At 38.7% G+C, this 19,845-nt stretch overlaps 1 protein-coding gene across 7 annotated transcripts in view; it reads right to left on the bottom strand.

Moving 5' to 3' along the window:
- KLHL5 (kelch like family member 5) overlaps positions 1 to 19,845 on the bottom strand; it is an 84,188-nt gene that overhangs the window by 12,305 nt on the left and 52,038 nt on the right. For all 7 annotated transcript variants that reach the window (XM_033213999.1, XM_033214000.1, XM_033214001.1 and 4 more), the window contains 3 exons: positions 19,497 to 19,683; positions 12,738 to 12,962; positions 8,523 to 8,685 (listed from right to left, as the gene is read on the bottom strand). In XM_033213999.1, coding sequence (XP_033069890.1) covers positions 8,523 to 8,685; positions 12,738 to 12,962; positions 19,497 to 19,683 — 575 coding nt within the window. The remainder of the gene's footprint in view (positions 1 to 8,522; positions 8,686 to 12,737; positions 12,963 to 19,496; positions 19,684 to 19,845) is intronic.

The raw sequence follows: 19,845 nt of genomic DNA, 5'->3' as shown, positions 1-19,845 counted from the left end.
TCTTCACAGATTTTTATAATAAGTAAATATGATAAGCTTGAACTTGTGATACATTTTAAGTAAGCTTAAAATAAACTTGAACTTCCATTTGCCTTTTAAATATTGAGGTATTTTTAAGATTTCATTTGAAAGAGAGATTTAACTGCTAAAAATATTTGCCAGCCAGTGGCTTAAAGGTAGCCCGAGCAACTGGAAGTCTAAATAAGGTTTCTTTCTGTCAAACATGGTAGGAAGAAAAATGTTAACACCTTAAAAATTTTAAGATTTGGGAGGACAAGGTGGGCTGATCACTTGAGGTCAGGAGTTCGAGACCAGCCTGGCTGACATGGTGAAACCCTGTCAAGAATACAAAAATTAGCTGGGAATGGTGGCGGGTGCCTATAATCCCAGATACTTGGGAGGCTGAGCCAGAAGAATCACTGGAACCCAGGAGGAGCTGAGATTGCCCACTGCCCTCTAGCCTGGGAGATAGAGTGAGACTCTGTCTACTCCCCCACCACCCCCCACCAAAAAAAAAAAAAGAAAAGAGAAAGAAATTATAAGTAAGTTAAAATAGGCCAGGTGCAGTGGCTCATGCCTGTAATCCTAGCACTTTGGGAGGCCAAGGTGGGTGGGTCACCTGAGGTCAGGAGTTCAAGACCAGACTGGTCAACATGGCGAAACCCCGTCTCTATCAAAAATACCAAAATTAGCTGGATGTGGTGGTACACATCTGTAGTCCTAGCTACTTGGGAGGCTGAGGCAGGAGAATCGCTTGAACCTGGGAGGTGGAAGAGGCTGTAGTGTGCTGAGATCGTGCCACTGTACTCCAGCCTGGGAGACAAAGTGAGACTCTCTCTCAAAATAAATAAAAAAATAAGTAATAAGTTAAAATAACAAAAACCACAAAAATCAAAGCTCTTCATTTTACAGAATAAAAAAATTGAGGCACAGAGAAATGATTTGCTCTAAACCACAAAGCAATAAGATGCATCGTTAGTTTTTTTCAACCAACCGCATACTTTCTACTTATTCCAGATTCTTTATACTATACTTTCAAAATCAAATTTCTTAATAGTTAGTAGATTAGAGATCCTTACCTTCTGATATGATTAATTAGGTTGTCTCTGAATTATATTCAATTAACTGTACTTTAGGTGGGTTAAGGATTGAAATATTTCTCATTAGAGGGCAAGAAAAGGTAAGAAAGTAAGATGTTTCTACGCCTAGAAAGCTAAGCTACTGTAGGTCCGGAAATCAGGTTTCAGAGAAGGCAATTATTGTTTTGTCCTCTATTAGAAATAAAGGCTAAGAAATATGCTGCTGAACAAAAATTAATCCAATGAATCAATCCGAAAGGTTTAAACCAAAGGGTCAAAACCGAGAAGATACTGTTTCATTTTCTTTTTCTCTCATTTACTAGATTATTTAATGGCTGACTCTTATCAAAGAGTTTAGAAAGATATGTAGTGATGAATTTTGAAGTGATTTCTTTAGCTAAAATATATGAGGGGAGGGGCATGGAGATCAAAAACATCTCAAAAGTGATTTCCATTTATCCATCTTATCACATGTAATAGTGCTTAAAAAAAGTATCAAAAAATAGAACATAACTGATGGGTCCTGAAGAAACAAGATCTTAGGTCCTAAAATATAAAACATTTCACTAATTTTTCATTTTTCTTATAATAATAACAAAATTCTATAAATAATTTTAATTCTATTTTAACCTTGATTCATTTATTTTTCTGGAAACAATGATAAAGCATTCTAAATGAGCAAAAGGTACCCTACAAATAACTTTTCTTTAACAACTACAGACGGCTTCATTTTATGGAAGAAGAAAGGACTGAAAAAAGACACATATTTACTATCCAAGTAACAGAGCTATTAGTGATGGCTCTACCTATATTTATTTATTCAGAGCAGACAAGAAGCAAGAGAGCACCTCTTTATAAATCCATTCTAGTTTTCACCAGTTTTCCAAGATAAGAAAGAAAAGAGGTGAAAGTCAAGATAAATCAGTAGAAATGATGGAAGGAATTTTTAGATAAATACTGAGAGAGACTACACTACTTTTAAAAGACCATATATGCTTTTAAACATAATACAGATAATATACTTTTAAGGTATATTAAATAAAATATTTTAATATAGATATACCAGATTTTTACAGTACAACTTATTAATATTGAACGTTAATATAAAATGTCTTCACTCAAAATGATAACTAGAAATGTACAGTATCTGCATATTAAAATGAAAGCCTAGCTTAACAATCAACTGTTTATATTTACAACTATTACAGAAAGAGACATTGTCTTAAAAGTCTCTTCAAATCACTGTATTTATGTATATCTTTAAATTAGAGATGGGCGGAGCAAGATGGCCGAATAGGAGCAGCTCCAGTCTCCAACTCCCAGCGCGAGCGACACAGAAGACCGGTGATTTCTGCGTTTTCAACTGAGGTACTGGGGTCATCTCGCTAGGGAGTGCCGGACAATCGGAGCTGGTCAGCTGCTGCAGCCTGACCAGCGTGAGCTGAAGCAGGGCGAGGCATCGCCTCACCTGGAAGCGCAAGGGGGAAAGGAATCCCTTTTTCCTAGCCAGGGGAACTGAGACACACAACACCTGGAAAATCGGGTAACTCCCACCCCAATACTGCGCTTTAAGGAAACAGGCACACCAGGAGAATATATCCCACACCTGGCCGGGAGGGTCCCACGCCCACGGAGCCTCCCTCACTGCTAACACAGCCGTCTGCGGCGATCTATCCGCAAGGCAGCAGCGAGGCTGGGGGAGGGGCGCCCGCCATTGCTGAGGCTTAAGTAGGTAAACAAAGCCGCTGGGAAGCTCGAACTGGGTGGAGCTCACAGCAGCTCAAGGAAGCCTGCCTGTCTCTGTAGACTCTACCTCTGCGGACAGCGCACAGCTGCAGCCCATTAGGGGAAAGAGCGGGGGCGGTGCAGACGCGAACGACTCTGTCTGACAGCTTTGGGGAGAGCCGTGGATCTCCTAAGGCGGAGGTTGAGATCCGAGAACGGACAGACTGCCTGCTCAGGTGGGTCCCTGACCCCTGAGTAGCCTAGCTGGGAGACATCCCCCACTAGGGGCAGTCTGACACCCCACACCTCACAGGGTGGCGTCACCCCTGAGAGGAAACTTCCAAAGAAAGAATCAGACAGGTACACTCGCTGTTCAGCAATATTCTATCTTCGGCAACCTCTGCTGCTGATACCCAGGCAAACAGGGTCTGGAGTGGACCTCAAGCAATCTCCAACAGACCAACAGACAGTCCTTCTGACTGTCAGAAGGAAAACTATCAAACAGGAAGGACACCTATACCAAAACCCCATCCGTACGTCACCATCATCAAAGTCCAGAGACAGATAAAACCACAAAGATGGGGAAGAAGCAGGGCAGAAAAGCTGGAAATTCAAAAAATAAGAGCGCATCTCCCCCTGCAAAGGAGCGCAGCCCATCGCCAGCAACGGATCAAAGCTGGTCAGAGAATGACTTTGACGAGATGAGAGAAGAAGGCTTCAGTCCATCAAACTCTCAGAGCTAAAGGAGGAATTACGTACCCAGCGCAAAGAAACTAAAAATCTTGAAAAAAAAGTGGAAGAATTGACAGCTAGATTAATTAATGCAGAGAAGATCATAAACGAAATGACAGAGATGAAAACCATGACACGAGAAATACGTGACAAATGCACAAGCTTCAGTAACCGACTCGATCAACTGGAAGAAAGAGTATCAGCGATTGAGGATCAAATGAATGAAATGAAGCGAGAAGAGAAACCAAAAGAAAAAAGAAGAAAAAGAAATGAACAAAGCCTGCAAGAAGTATGGGATTATGTAAAAAGACCAAATCTACGTCTGATTGGGGTGCCTGAAAGTGAGGGGGAAAATGGAACCAAGTTGGAAAACACTCTTCGGGATATCATCCAGGAGAACTTCCTCAACCCAGTAGGGCAGGCCAACATTCAAATTCAGGAAATACAGAGAACGCCACAAAGATACTCCTCGAGAAGAGCAACTCCAAGACACATAATTGCCAGATTCACCAAACTTGAAATGAAGGAAAAAATCTTAAGGGCAGCCAGAGAGAAAGGTCGGGTTACCCACAAAGGGAAGCCCATCAGAATAACAGCAGACCTCTCGGCAGAAACTCTACAAGCCAGAAGAGAGTGGGGGCCAATATTCAACGTTCTTAAAGAAAAGAATTTTCAACCCAGAATTTCATATCCAGCCAAACTAAGCTTCATCAGTGAAGGAGAAATAAAATCCTTTACAGATAAGCAAATGCTTAGAGATTTTGTCACCACCAGGCCTGCCTTACAAGAGACCCTGAAGGAAGCCCTAAACATGGAAAGGAACAAGCGGTACCAGCCATTGCAAAAACATGCCAAAATGTAAAGACCATCGAGGCTAGGAAGAAACTGCATCAACTAACGAGCAAAATAACCAGTTAATATCATAATGACAGGATCAAGTTCACACATAACAATATTAACCTTAAATGTCAATGGACTAAATGCTCCAATTAAAAGACACAGACTGGCAAACTGGATAAAGAGTCAAGACCCATCAGTCTGCTGTATTCAGGAGACCCATCTCACATGCAGAGACATACATAGGCTCAAAATAAAGGGATGGAGGAAGATCTACCAAGCAAATGGAGAACAAAAAAAAGCAGGGGTTGCAATCCTAGTCTCTGATAAAACAGACTTTAAACCATCAAAGATCAAAAGAGACAAAGAAGGCCATTACATCATGGTAAAGGGATCAATTCAACAGGAAGAGCTAACTCTCCTAAATATATGCACCCAATACAGGAGCACCCAGATTCATAAAGCAAGTCCTTAGAGACCTACAAAGAGACTTAGACTCCCATACAATAATAATGGGAGACTTCAACACTCCACTGTCAACATTAGACAGATCAACGAGACAGAAAGTTAACAAGGATATCCAGGAATTGAACTCATCTCTGCACCAAGCGGACCTAATAGACATCTATAGAACTCTCCACCCCAAATCAACAGAATATACATTCTTCTCAGCACCACATCGCACTTATTCCAAAATTGACCACATAATTGGAAGTAAAGCACTCCTCAGCAAATGTACAAGAACAGAAATTATAACAAACTGTCTCTCAGACCACAGTGCAATCAAACTAGAACTCAGGACTAAGAAACTCAATCAAAACCGCTCAACTACATGGAAACTGAACAACCTGCTCCTGAATGACTACTGGGTACATAACGAAATGAAAGCAGAAATAAAGATGTTCTTTGAAACCAATGAGAACAAAGATACAACATACCAGAATCTCTGGGACACATTTAAAGCAGTGTGTAGAGGGAAATTTATAGCACTAAATGCCCACAAGAGAAAGCAGGAGAGATCTAAAATTGACACTCTAACATCACAATTAAAAGAACTAGAGAGGCAAGAGCAAACACATTCAAAAGCTAGCAGAAGGCAAGAAATAACTAAGATCAGAGCAGAACTGAAGGAGATAGAGACACAAAAAACCCTCCAAAAAATCAATGAATCCAGGAGTTGGTTTTTTGAAAAGATCAACAAAATTGACAGACCGCTAGCTAGACTAATAAAGAAGAAAAGAGAGAGGAATCAAATAGACGCAATAAAAAATGATAAAGGGGATATCACCACCGACCCCACAGAAATACAAACTACCATCAGAGAATACTATAAACACCTCTACGCAAATCAACTAGAAAATCTAGAAGAAATGGATAATTTCCTGGACACTTACACTCTCCCAAGACTAAACCAGGAAGAAGTTGAATCCCTGAATAGACCAATAGCAGGCTCTGAAATTGAGGCAACAATTAATAGCCTACCCACCAAAAAAAGTCCAGGACCAGATGGATTCACAGCTGAATTCTACCAGAGGTACAAGGAGGAGCTGGTACCATTCCTTCTGAAACTATTTCAATCAATAGAAAAAGAGGGAATCCTCCCTAACTCTTTTTATGAGGCCAACATCATCCTGATACCAAAGCCTGGCAGAGACACAACAAAAAGAGAGAATTTTAGACCAATATCCCTGATGAACATCGATGCAAAAATCCTCAATAAAATACTGGCAAACCGGATTCAGCAGCACATCAAAAAGCTTATCCACCATGATCAAGTGGGCTTCATCCCTGGGATGCAAGGCTGGTTCAACATTCGCAAATCAATAAACGTAATCCAGCATATAAACAGAACCAAAGACAAGAACCACATGATTATCTCAATAGATGCAGAAAAGGCTTTTGACAAAATTCAACAGCCCTTTATGCTAAAAACGCTCAATAAATTTGGTATTGATGGAACGTACCTCAAAATAATAAGAGCTATTTATGACAAACCCACAGCTAATATCATACTGAATGGGCAAAAACTGGAAAAATTCCCTTTGAAAACTGGCACAAGACAGGGATGCCCTCTCTCACCACTCCTATTCAACATAGTGTTGGAAGTTCTGGCTAGGGCAATCAGGCAAGAGAAAGAAATCAAGGGTATCCAGTTAGGAAAAGAAGAAGTCAAATTGTCCCTGTTTGCAGATGACATGATTGTATATTTAGAAAACCCCATTGTCTCAGCCCAAAATCTGCTTAAGCTGATAAGCAACTTCAGCAAAGTCTCAGGATACAAAATTAATGTGCAAAAATCACAAGCATTCTTATACACCAGTAACAGACAAGCAGAGAGCCAAATCAGGAATCAACTTCCATTCACAATTGCTTCAAAGAGAATAAAATACCTAGGAATCCAGCTTACAAGGGATGTAAAGGACCTCTTCAAGGAGAACTACAAACCACTGCTCAGTGAAATCAAAGAGGACACAAACAAATGGAAGAACATACCATGCTCATGGATAGGAAGAATCAATATCGTGAAAATGGCCATACTGCCCAAGGTGATTTATAGATTCAATGCCATCCCCATCAAGCTACCAATGACTTTCTTCACAGAATTGGAAAAAACGGCTTTAAAGTTCATATGGAACCAAAAAAGAGCCCGCATTGCCAAGACAATCCTAAGTCAAAAGGACAAAGCTGGAGGCGTCACGCTACCTGACTTCAAACTATACTACAAGGCTACAGTAACCAAAACAGCATGGTACTGGTACCACAACAGAGATATAGACCAATGGAACAGAACAGAGTCCTCAGAAATAATACCACACATCTACAGCCATCTGATCTTTGACAAACCTGAGAGAAACAAGAAATGGGGAAAGGATTCCCTATTAATAAATGGTGCTGGGAAAATTGGCTAGCCATAAGTAGAAAGCTGAAACTGGATCCTTTCCTTACCCCTTATACGAAAATTAATTCAAGATGGATTAGAGACTTAAATGTTAGGCCTAATACCATAAAAACCCTAGAAGAAAATCTAGGTAGTACCATTCAGGACATAGGCATGGGCAAGGACTTCATGTCTAAAACACCAAAAGCAACGGCAGCAAAAGCAAAAATTGACACATGGGATCTAATTAAACTAAAGAGCTTTTGCACAGCAAAAGAAACTACCATCAGAGTGAACAGGCAACCTACAGAATGGGAAAAAATTTTTGCAACCTACTCATCTGACAAAGGGCTAATATCCAGAATCTACCAAGAACTCAAACAAATATACAAGAAAAAAGCAAACAACCCCATCAAAAAGTGGGCAAGGATATGAACAGACATTTCTCAAAAGAAGACATCCATACAGCCAACAGACACATGAAAAAATGCTCATCATCACTGGCCATCAGAGAAATGCAAATCAAAACCACAATGAGATACCATCTCACACCAGTTAGAATGGCAATCATTAAGAAGTCAGGAAACAACAGGTGTTGGAGAGGATGTGGAGAAATAGGAACACTTTTACACTGTTGGTGGGATTGTAAACTAGTTCAACCATTATGGAAAACAGTATGGCGATTCCTCAAGGATCTAGAACTAGATGTACCATATGACCCAGCCATCCCACTACTGGGTATATACCCAAAGGATTATAAATTACTCTACTACAAAGACACATGCACACGTTGTTTATTGCGGCACTATTCACAATAGCAAAGACTTGGAATCAACCCAAATGTCCATCTGTGACAGACTGGATTAAGAAAATGTGGCACATATACACCATGGAATACTATGCAGCCATCAAAAAGGATGAGTTTGCGTCCTTTGTAGGGACATGGATGCAGCTGGAAACCATCATTCTTAGCAAACTATCACAAGAAGAGAAACCAAACACCGCATGTTCTCACTCATAGGTGGGAACTGAACAATGAGATCACTTGGACTCGGGAAGGGGAACATCACACACTGGGGCCTATCATGGGGAGGGGGGAGGAGGGAGGGATTGCATTGGGGAGTTATACATGATATAAACGTCATGCACATGTACCCTAGAACTTAAAGTATAATAAAAAAAAAAAAAAAAAAAAAAAATAAATTAGAAATGATATAGATTAATAAATTTGGTGTATTGCATTTTAAATAGAACTTTAAATATTTCCTTACTTTCCACTTAGTACTGCCACACCTACTGTACTCCTGGGGGTAGACATAGTGGCAACAAAATTCCACTGGCGAGCCTGAGGGTCCCATCTTTCTACTGTGTTCAGATAGCTCCAGCCATCATGTCCTCCTACGGCATACATGGGACCTTCTAGCACAGCCACACCTATGAGGAGACAGGAAACAACGACTTCAGGTTGGCTGCCGTCTTAAAAATCACATTTTAATTGAAGTATAAGTACAATAAGCCTTAAACATACAAATGGAACTGAGTAAACATTTATGATGTAGACATGTGTCCTCAGTGTTCTTAGTAGGTCGGTGGGTGGGTGGGTGGGGGGTTGAAATAGCATGGGCATTCTGCTCTTAAAAGTTCTAGAGATTGGCTGGGCACGATAACTCATGCCTATAATCTCAGTGGTTTGGGAGTCCAAGGTGGGAGGACCATTTGAGGTCAGGAGTTCGAGACCGGCCTGGCCAGTATGGCGAAATCCCTTCTCTACTAAAAATACAAATATTAGCTGGGCATGGTGGCAGGTGCCTGTAATCCCAGCTACTTGGGAGGCTGAGGCAGGAGGACTGCTTGAGCTCTGGGGGCGGAGGTTGCAGTGAGCCAAGATCACGCCACTGCACTCCAGTCTGGGCAACAGAGTGAGACTCTGTCTCAAAAAAAAAAAAGTTCTAGAGGCTGGGCGAGGTGGCTCAAGCCTGTAATCCCAGAGCTCTGAGAGGCCACGGTGGAAGGATCTCTGTGAGATTAGCCTGGGCAACACAGGAAGGCTGCCATCTCTATGAAATTTTTTTGTTAAAATTAGCCAAGCATGGTGGCATTACCTATAGTCCTAGCTAAGGTGAAGGATCCCCTGAACTCAGGAGTTTCAGGATGCACTGAGCTATGATCACACCTCCAGCCTGGATGACAGAGTGAGACCCTGTCTCTAAAAAAAATTAAAAATTTTAGAGGCAATATTTTTAGGTACAATGGTGGAAAATTATTTTAAAACTGCACCAGATGCATACACTGCTACTATTTAAAACATTTTTCAACAATTTGGATTTAAGATATATTTGGAAAAGTATTTTTATACCTTCTCCCCTATTAATTCAAATTCATGAGATTTTACTATAGTTAGATTTGATACCATAATCTATTGGTATGATTCATCAGCAGGGAGCTGAGCTAGATTCATTTGTTAATTTATTCAACAAATATCTTCTGCATGTCTACTAAGTACCGGGCACTCAATAGAATGTAACAGGTAAGGGCTGTGCCCTCATAAATCTTATAGTCAGGAAACAGACATAAAATATATTTTAGTTAATAACAATTGCTAATTTAAAAAGTGGTGCAGAGTAAAAGGATAGAGAGGGTCAGGGGAGACCTTTCTGGTAAGGTAACATTTAAGCAAGAATGTGAATGAAGCTGGGAAACCAGATTTGGAGATAGCTGGGGGAAGAGAAGGTGAGGTAGAGGAAATGGCACGTGCAAAGGTCCTGAGGTATGCTCACTGTGTCTGAGGGACAACAAGGTGGCCAGTCTGGCTAGGCAGGGTGAGTGAGGCGGAAAATATAAGAGATGAGGGAGAGTGTAGAGCCAGATCATGCAGGGCAGTCAGAGACTGCAGATAAGGACTCTGATCTTATCTCTTGTAAGGACTTTGGATCTTATTCTGAATGAGATGGAGAACTGTCTCCATGATGGCTTTCAGATGGCTTTAAGGCTTTCAGATGGGATTTGAGAAGAGGTGCGACATGATCATGGCCAGGTGAGATAAAATGTCTCACCTGGGGGCCAAAAGAACCCCTGTATTACAGATATATTTTAATTTGTGAAATCACAGCCAGATAAGAAAAATACTCATCATTCATGCATGACCCAAATCAACATATTATTCCACTCATTTATTACATATCGTACCCCACCAGTACTAGCTTTTGGAGATTTTATATGTGTGTGTGTGTGTGTATATATGTGTACACACATATATGTGTATATAAATATTCATACATGTTATTTATATGCTTATATGTGCATATACACATTTTATATGTGTATATATGTATAAACAAAAATATACACATATCAAAATATACATGTATAATATATACACATACTGTATATACATGTTTATGATACATGTATATCTCTAATTTTACATATATACATGTATATATGTAAAATGCGTAATATGTCAAAGGGGGCAGAAAAGGGGTTCACCTAATTCAACCCATTAAAAAATGGCTTTGAAAAGAAATTTTAAGCCTGGTGTGGTAGCTCACAAGTGTAATTCTAGCACTTTCAGAGGCTGAGGCAGGCAGACTGCTTGAGCCCAGGAGTTCCAGACCAGCCTGGGCAACATGGTGAAACCCTGTCTCCACCAAAAATACAAAAATTAGCCAGGTGTGATAGTGCATGCCTGTAGTTCCAGCTACTAGACAGGCTGAGGTGGGAGGACTGCTTAAGCCCAGGAGGAAGAGGTTGCAGTGAGCCAAAAAGGTACCACTGCATTCCAGCCTAGGTGACAGAGCAAGAACCTGTCTCAAAAAAAAAAAAAAAAAAAAAAAAAAAAAATTTAGCAGAACTCTTTTTTTGAATGAAATGTCCATAAAATTCCTACATATGAAGAGATAAAAGGAATGTTTCTTAAATAAAAGATTATTTTAGGCCAGGTGTGGTGGCTCACGCCTGTAATCCCAGTACTTTGGGAGGCCGAGGTGGGTGGATTAAGAGGTCAAGAGATTGAGACCATCCTGGCCAACATGGTGAAACCCGTCTCTACTGGTGGAGATACAAAAATGAACTGGGCATGGGGGCACGTGCCTGTAGTCCCAACTACTAGGGAGGCTGAGGCAGGGAAATCACTTGAACCCAGGAGGCGGAAGTTGCAGTGAGCCAAAATTGCGCCACTGCACTTCAGCCTGGCAACAGAACGAGTCTCTGTCTCAAAAAAAAAAAAAAAAGTTTACTTTATAAGTTCAAATTTGTAACAGTTATTTAATTATAAGGTAATTTAGTAAGAACATTGCTGTGTTGAATGACACAAAACTTTTAAATTAGGGCTTAAAGAAGACAGTTTTGAGCTATGTGATCATTTTCCTTTCAACTTGCTGCAGTTCAGTAAAGTCTTCTGTATGGCACCTAGAACTACTGACAGTATTCAATGCACAGTGTCATTTGCACAGAATAGCTGGACTATGAGCAATCACATTCTATGTACTATATCCATAAGGATTTAGCCTGTGTTAGAATTACATTTTCTTCCCCATGGTAGGGGAGGGGAAGCACGCAGTTGACTCATTCTACCCTGGATTTTATGGTCAACCCAAATTTCTAAGTCTCATTCATGCTCAACTCACATTTTCCCAGTCTGTGCCTATATAATAGTTGATTTTGTGGACTCAAGAGTCATGTTTTACAAGTTTACTTTGTTAAATTTCATATAGTTAATTTTAAGCTCCTTCTCTCTGTCTTTGCCTTAACCCTCTGGTTTTATTTCCTTATCAAACTTCAAACTTAAGATGATCTTGCATTGAGAACTAATTACAACTAGTGGAAATCTATGTCTCTTTGATCTCTTACTGTATCCACCATCGTACCCATTTCAATCTTCATCCCTAGAGAGTTTTCACTACTGTCTACTGTTATTTAGTGGAAGCCTCTGCTCTGGTGGTCAGTATTAATAAACTGAGTATTGTATAAACCATACTATCTAAACTCAACCATACCTTCACTGGTATTGATCTTTTTTTTTTTTTTTTTTGAGATAGATTTGTTGCCCAGGCTGGAGTGCACGATCACAGCTCACTGCAGCCTTGACCTCCCAGGCTTAAATGATTCTCCCTCCTCAGCCTCCTGAGTAGCTGGGACTACAGGCCCAAGCCACCTAATTTTTTAATTAAAAAATTTTTTCCCAGCTAATTTTTAAATTTTTTGTAGAGATTGTTTTTTCCTAAGTTGCCCAGGACGGTCTTGAACTCCTAGGCTCAAGCAATCCTCCTGCTTTGGCCTCCCAAATTGCCAGGATTATAGGCGTCAGCCACTGCATCCGGCCTCATCTTTTATAATGACCTATCAAGTTCTTTATTGCAGCATGTGAGGAATGCTTGGTGACTGCTGCTGATGCAGTGGCTACCACACGGGTCTTCTGCCTGGTACAGAATGTAAATGTGCTGTGGGAGCTATTGATATTTTGAGTGAATCTGCACAGTTATACTTACCAAGGCCATGTCTATGTGTGGACATAGGTGGCATCACACTCCAAGTTTTTGTTTTGGGGTTGTAGCACTCTACAGTATTCAAAGTCTTCAGTCCATCTCTTCCTCCAACCACATACAGTTTGTCATCTAGCACTGCAACACCGAACTGTAGTCTCCTCCCATTCATATTTGCTACTGGAGTCCACATATTTGTACGGAGATCATACTTTTCAATGCTTGTTGCTCCTTCATAGTAATATACAGAAGTTATATAAATAAAAATTATACCGTAATTGGTAATTTTATGAAATTACAGATACAAAAATATAATCTTATTAGCATTGAGAATAATAATTTTATTATATTTCATGAAGGTCCTGCATGATCTAGCCTCTGCCTAACTCTGTGTCCTCGACTCTTACTATTCTCCAGGGCACACACAGGCCCCAGTAAGAAAAGGTCAAATGGACAAGGATTATCTGTCAAAGGAGGGTGAGAAACAACACCCAGAAGTGGAGGGAAAAAAAGCAGAGGCTCAGTTAAGTGTCATGGAAGCCAAAGGAAGAAAGTTTATAGCAGTAGGTCTGCTATACAGTATCCCACTGAAAGGATCAAATAAGATGAAGACTAAGAAGTAATATTGGATTTAGCTACATGGAGGTCATTGATGACTTCAGAGGGAGGTTCCTTATTGAGTGGTTGAGACGTGACTGGGAGGTGAGGAAACAGAGACAGTGAGCATAGAAGATTCTTCTGAGAAGTCTGGCTATCAAAGTAAGGAAAGGTAGAAATTACTAGAAGAGTTGAGGAAGGTTTTGTTTTGCTTTTAAAATTTGAAAACTCAGAGTTTGCTTAAATGTGAATGAAAAGGATCTGGTTGAGAGGAAAGCAGCTAAAAATACAGGAGATGAAAGGGATCAGAATGAACATAAGGAACCATGTTCATTATGGTTCGTGGGGAGGCAGGAGAGCACAGTACCCAGGGCACAGGCAGAAGAGCTGGCTTTCACAGGAGGAGGGGAACATATTCTACTGCAATAAGCAAGGACAGGGTAAGTACAGATCAGGTACTTTGGAAACTGTGAGGGTAAGGAGTTCAGGAAGTTGCTGCCTGAAGGCATCTATGTTTTCCTTCCTTTTTTTTTTTAAGAATTGGAAGATTCCAGGACTCCTTTGTTCTCTTTATGAGTTAAGATGAGCGGATGTTTAAAAAAAAAAAAAAAACCCTCTTAAAAAAACCTAACCCCCAATTATGAAGAGTTCAACTAGAACCCTCTTCTCTCTTCTAAGCTTCTAATACATCAAGTAAGCAGTGCTAACCTTACAGAATTATAATCATGACTAACACTTATTCTAAAGTATTTGTTATAATTTGGTCATCAGAGCACTAGTATTATTGATAATTTCCTAAAATTTAGAAATAGTTTTGTTATACACATGGATTTTCTCATGTTAAAGTTTTTATTTACCCTACAGAATTCTAAATTATTTGGGATAGACAGCAAGTCTTTTTCTACCTCTGCATCATGCATATATATATATATATATATATATTTTTTTTTTTTTTCTTTTTGAGACAGAGTCTTGCTTTATCATCCAGGCTGGAGTGCAATGGCATGATCTCGGCTCACCACAACCTCCACCTCCCAAGTTCAAGTAATTCTTGTACCTCAGCCTCCCAAACTGGGATTACAGATATGCACCATCACTCCCAACTAATATTTTGTACTTTTAGTAGAGACAGGGTTTCGCTATATTGGCCAGGCTGGTCTCAAACTCCTGGCCTCAAGTGATCTTCCCACCTCGGCCTCCCAAAGTGCTGGGATTATAGGCGTGAGCCACTTTGCCCGGCCTTCACCTCTGTATTTTTCACAGCACCAAATAGAGTCCCTTATACATAGTATAGCTATTCAAAAATATGTCTGAATACTTTTTCTTTATAGTTTCTAGCTATAGTGAGGTTTTTTACTCATATGCTTACATTATAATAGTAACATACATAATAATATATTATATTTTTAATTACTCTAATTTATTTATATATTATATATTTAATTACTCTAAATATGATCTTAAAATATCATTCCTGCCATCAAATAAATCAAATCAAATTAGAAAATTCCCTCCAACAAATAAAAAGCTAATCATCTCTCTTCACAAATATATTTAGGGAATACTTTTCTTTTGAATTTTAAGTTATTTCTTTTAGATCTAGTTTACTAAGCAGTATCATATTCACATGAATTGGTAACTAAAAGTTATTTTGCTAATTTGAAACATAAAAATATTAAAACATAGTCTCACATATATATTTAATATATATTATATTATATGTAATATATAATAATACATTTAATATATATTATATTATGATATATTTAATATATATTACACTATATTTATATATATTACATTAAATATAATATATAAATTATATATTATATATTATATATTATATATCATATGTATGATATATAATATGTAATATATACCATGCATATTATATGTATTATATATTATATATAATACACATAATATATATAATTTATATAATATATATTATATTATATTTATTATATATTATATAGATCATATATATTATATATGTATTATATATAATATATAAATATAATATATATTAAATATATATACATATTTAAATCCAAATATCCAAAACTAACAAAAGCCTAATAATTGTAAAATTTTATGTAAAACCTTGGGGCTTCCCTAATTTATACCAAAGAATTAACCTTTTATAAAAGTAAGCATAAATATACTCTAACATTTTCTGAGTGGCTATTTGGAGCCAGTATTAGCTTATTTGTTTGGCCCTGTACTAAACAGATATATGAAGGGACCAGGAGTCCAATGGTCAGACTACCATCTGACTAAGGCAAACTGCTCTTCATTATAAAGATGGGAAATAAATTAGGGCCAATCAGATAGCTTGAACAGGATAGGTCAGAGTATTTAATTATTAAAAAATACTCAGAAATAAAGTTGGTCAAACAGAAGGGTCAGATTAGAGAAAGTATTAAATGAGGCATTTGCATCTTATGTGCTAAGAAATAAAGACTGCTGGAGTTTTTGAGCAGAATAATGGCATGTTCATTGAAGAGTCAATGGAGTAGAATATCATCTCAAAAGCCAAAATGCCTTTTTGAATCTTGATCTTATCACTAATTAGTTGTGTAATCTTTTGAAAGTTACTTAAGTTCTCCAAATCTTAGTTTCCCTATCTATAAAAAGAGAACTGTTATGAAGATGAAATGAAATAACATAGGCTAAGTGCTTAGCATAATGCCTGCCACATATTAACAACGTAATGAATGCTATTCCCTCTAAATTAACATGACCAAAATATGTAGACTGACAGAAGGCTAACTGGAATTAGAAGGATGGAAGCAGAAATTTGGAAGAATTAGATATAAGACCCATTTGCAAAAAGACCTGACGACTGTCAGAATGTAAGATTTCAGAGAGACAGAGAAAGAGAATGAGAATTGTTTACTTTGGGTGCTTAGTATCTAGTTCCCTTCCCAAGCTTGGGGAATTTTCCACTGTATGTATGAGCCTTGATGGGAAGCAGGAACTCATCTCTTAGAAAGCTGAAAAGACAGATACACATTTTCCTTGCCATGTACCAAGGCAAGTTTCCTTGCCTTTCCACGTACCAGGCTTGAGTTAAAAGCTGAGCAGCATGACTTATAATCCTTGTGGGAAGGAAGGGGGAGGGATAGCATTAGGAGATATACCTAATATAAATGATGAGTTAATGGGTGCAGCACACCAACATGGCACATGTATACATATGTAACAAACCTGCACATTGTACACATGTACCCTAGAACTTAAGGTATAATAATAAAAAAAAAAGCTGAGCACCAAATAGATATTTCATACAAGTTGGAAATATGAGAATAAAATCAAAGTGAGGGTATTATACATAAATATAGAGATAACAGTTAAAGCCTTGAAAAGGAGAGAAAAAGATAGAGGGAGGAGAGTGCTAGTAATGACTCTACAAAAGCTAGCACCAGCTCCAGGTACACAGATGACAATAAGTATTTGCAGATTATCTAAACAATGGAAAATCTTTTCCAATGTTGAAATATTTATACTGTAACCCTAATCAGTTATCTTATTTATGTCTGTACCATGCAGTCATCAGGCCTATATCTAAAACGTAAGCATCTACAAATAAATAGCACTATGTTATATGTTATTTGGGTTAGAAAGTGGTAGTCAGGGGGTTGCTATTGAATGGTCATGGAAGGCCTCCTTGGTAAGTTGTCATTTGAGAGATTTGAGTGAATAATTTCTGCTAGGCACTTCAATATCTGGGGGCAGAGCATGCCAGTGAGAGCATCAGCTAAAGTAATATCCTGGATATGGATAAAATGTTTGGCCTGTTAGATGAATGAAAAGGCCAATGGGGTTGAAATAAAAGCATTAGTAAGGGAAGAAGTATTAACAGAATGAGCTGACATCAGAGAGGTAGCCAGAAGTCAGAGATTGTCAGGAGATTGCAGACTGCTAGTGCCAGGAGTTCAAAGGGGAGATCAATGCATATTGAGGGATAATACACAGAAAGTTTCTAGCATAATACTGGCACCCAGCAAGCACTGTGCATAGTGTTTATTACTATTATTTTTAATTATTATTATTTTTTTGAGACAGACTCTTGCTCTATTGCCCAGGCTGGGGTACAGTGGTATGATTTCCGCTCACTGCAATCTCCGCCTCCCATGTTCAAGTGATTCTCCTGCCTCAGCCACCCAAGTAGCTGGGATTACGGGCACCTGCCACCACGCCTGGTTAATTTTTTTAGGTATTTTTTAGTAGAGATGAGGTTTCACCATGTTGGCCAGGCTGGTCTCGACCTCCTGACCTCAAGTGATCCACCCGCCACGGCCTCCCAAAGTGCTGGGATTATAGGCATGATCCCTGCCTATTTTTAATATTAATAATAACTTGTGAGAGTGGTACAAAGAATTCTTAAGATACCTTTGACCCAGATTTCCCAAATGTTTACTTTTTACTGTATTTGCTATGTAGGTATTTTTTTCCCCTGAACTGTTTAGGAGTAAGTTGTGGCCCGGTGCACTGGTTCACAGCTGTAATCCCATCGTTTTGGGAGGATGAGGCAGCCAGATCACTTGAGGTCAGGAGTTTGAGAACAGCTGGCCAATATGGTGAAACCTCATCTCTACTAAAAATACAAAAATTAGTCAGGCATGTGTGGTGGCATGTGCCTGTAGTCCCAGCTACTCAGGAGGCTGAGGGAGGAGAATTGTTTGAACCCGGAAGGCAGAGGATGCAGTAAGCTGAGATAGCATCACTGTACTTCAGCATGGGTGACTGAACAAGACTCTGTTTCAAAAAAGCAAAAAACAAAAAAACAGTAACTTGCAGAAATTATGGCATTATACTTCTAATACTCAGTGTATCTTCCTCAAAATGAGAAATTATCTTATAAGACCAAAATACAATAATCAAAATCTGGAAATTAACTTTTTTTTTTTTTTTTTTGAGACAGAGTCTTGCTCTGTCACCCAGGCTGGAGTGCAGTGGCGCAATCTCGGCTCACTGCAACCTCTGTTTCTTGGACTCAGGTGATCCTCCTGCCTCAGCTTCCCGAGTGTAGCTGGGACTATAGGCGTGTGCCACCATGCTGGGCTAATTTTTTTGTATTTTTGGTAAAGACGGGGTTTCACCATATTGCCCATGCTGGTCTTGAACTCCTGACCTTAAGTGATCTACCCACCTCATCCTCCCAAAGTGCTGAGATTACAGGCGTGAGCCACAGTACCCGCCTGAAATTCACATTTATACCACATTATTATCTAATCTACAGACCTTATTTGGATTTTGTCATTTGTCTCAGTTATGTCTTTTACAGCAAAAGAAAATCCAAGATGATGCATTATAATAGCTGTCACGTCTCTTTAGTCTCCTATAATCTGGAACAATTTCTGAATCTTTTATTTCATGACACTGACATTTTTGAATACTAGATAAGTTATTTTGTAGACTGTCTCTCAACTTAGATTTGTTTCCTCCTCATGATTAGATTCAGGTTACACACTCTTGGCAAGGACGGCATAGATGGGTGGCTGAATTCTCCGTGCATCCTGTCCTGCACAATGCTGCTGCTTAGTCTGTTTTCTGTCAACATTATCTTTGATCATTTGCTTAAGTGCTGTGTGCCAGGTTTTTCTACTGTAAATATACTATTTGTGTATTTGTAACTAGTAAACATGTGGCTGAGAGACACTTTTAGACTAAGTATCCTGTTGTCAAACTTTTCCCACTAGTCTAGCATCCACTGATAATTCTCGACTGAATTGGTTACTGGTGGTTACTAAATGGTAACTTTTGTAATCTCATCTTTCCTTCTATATTCATTCATTGGCATTCTTCTGTAAGGAAGAGCTTTCCTTTCTCCCTTGTTTATTTGTATAGGTGTGGAACCATGGATACTTATTGATTTCATAGGTTATAATCTTTTACTATTATTTATTTTGAAGCTCAGATTATCCCAGATTTGGACAATAGTAGCCCCTACAAACTGTTTCCTGTGTCTTTTGACCTGTCTCCATCATTCTTTGACCACTTCCTTTTTTCTGGTCTAGAGGATGTTACACAATTATCTGGTACTTTTTCTGCCCCTGTCCTGCAACCAGCCATTTCTCCAAAGAGTTCTTTGGCCATATATGTACTTATTAAAATATCTTTTTCTTTGTTCCTCCCTCCCCCAAATAAAAGATTATTTGATACCTTTCGTTGAATCGATTCCCCCAACTGCAAATAATGTACCAACAGTTGACTTCCTAGGTTTTGTCCGAGGACTCTGTAACATGGGTCGTCTCTCTGGTAATAAATGGTACTTCATTGCTTCCATAATGAGTTTCTGACATTCTATATCATCCCGAAAAAGTGCATTATTTTCCATGTCTGCCAGGAACTAGAAAAGAATAGTGGTGGGTATGTATACTGAATGACTAAGAAAATGGTAGGGTTTACAGAAAAAAATGACACAACTATCAAATGGATTTTTACATATTTTTTAAAAATTCAAGCATAGGCACATATTTTTGACTAAAATATGCAACATTTACAAGATTTA

Source organism: Trachypithecus francoisi, unplaced genomic scaffold, assembly GCF_009764315.1.
Source record: "Trachypithecus francoisi isolate TF-2019V2 unplaced genomic scaffold, Tfra_2.0 Lachesis_group1, whole genome shotgun sequence".
In the NCBI taxonomy this organism is placed as follows: domain Eukaryota; kingdom Metazoa; phylum Chordata; class Mammalia; order Primates; family Cercopithecidae; genus Trachypithecus; species Trachypithecus francoisi.
Note: the sequence above shows the minus strand (reverse complement) of the source record. Positions and strands in the feature narration are given on the sequence as shown.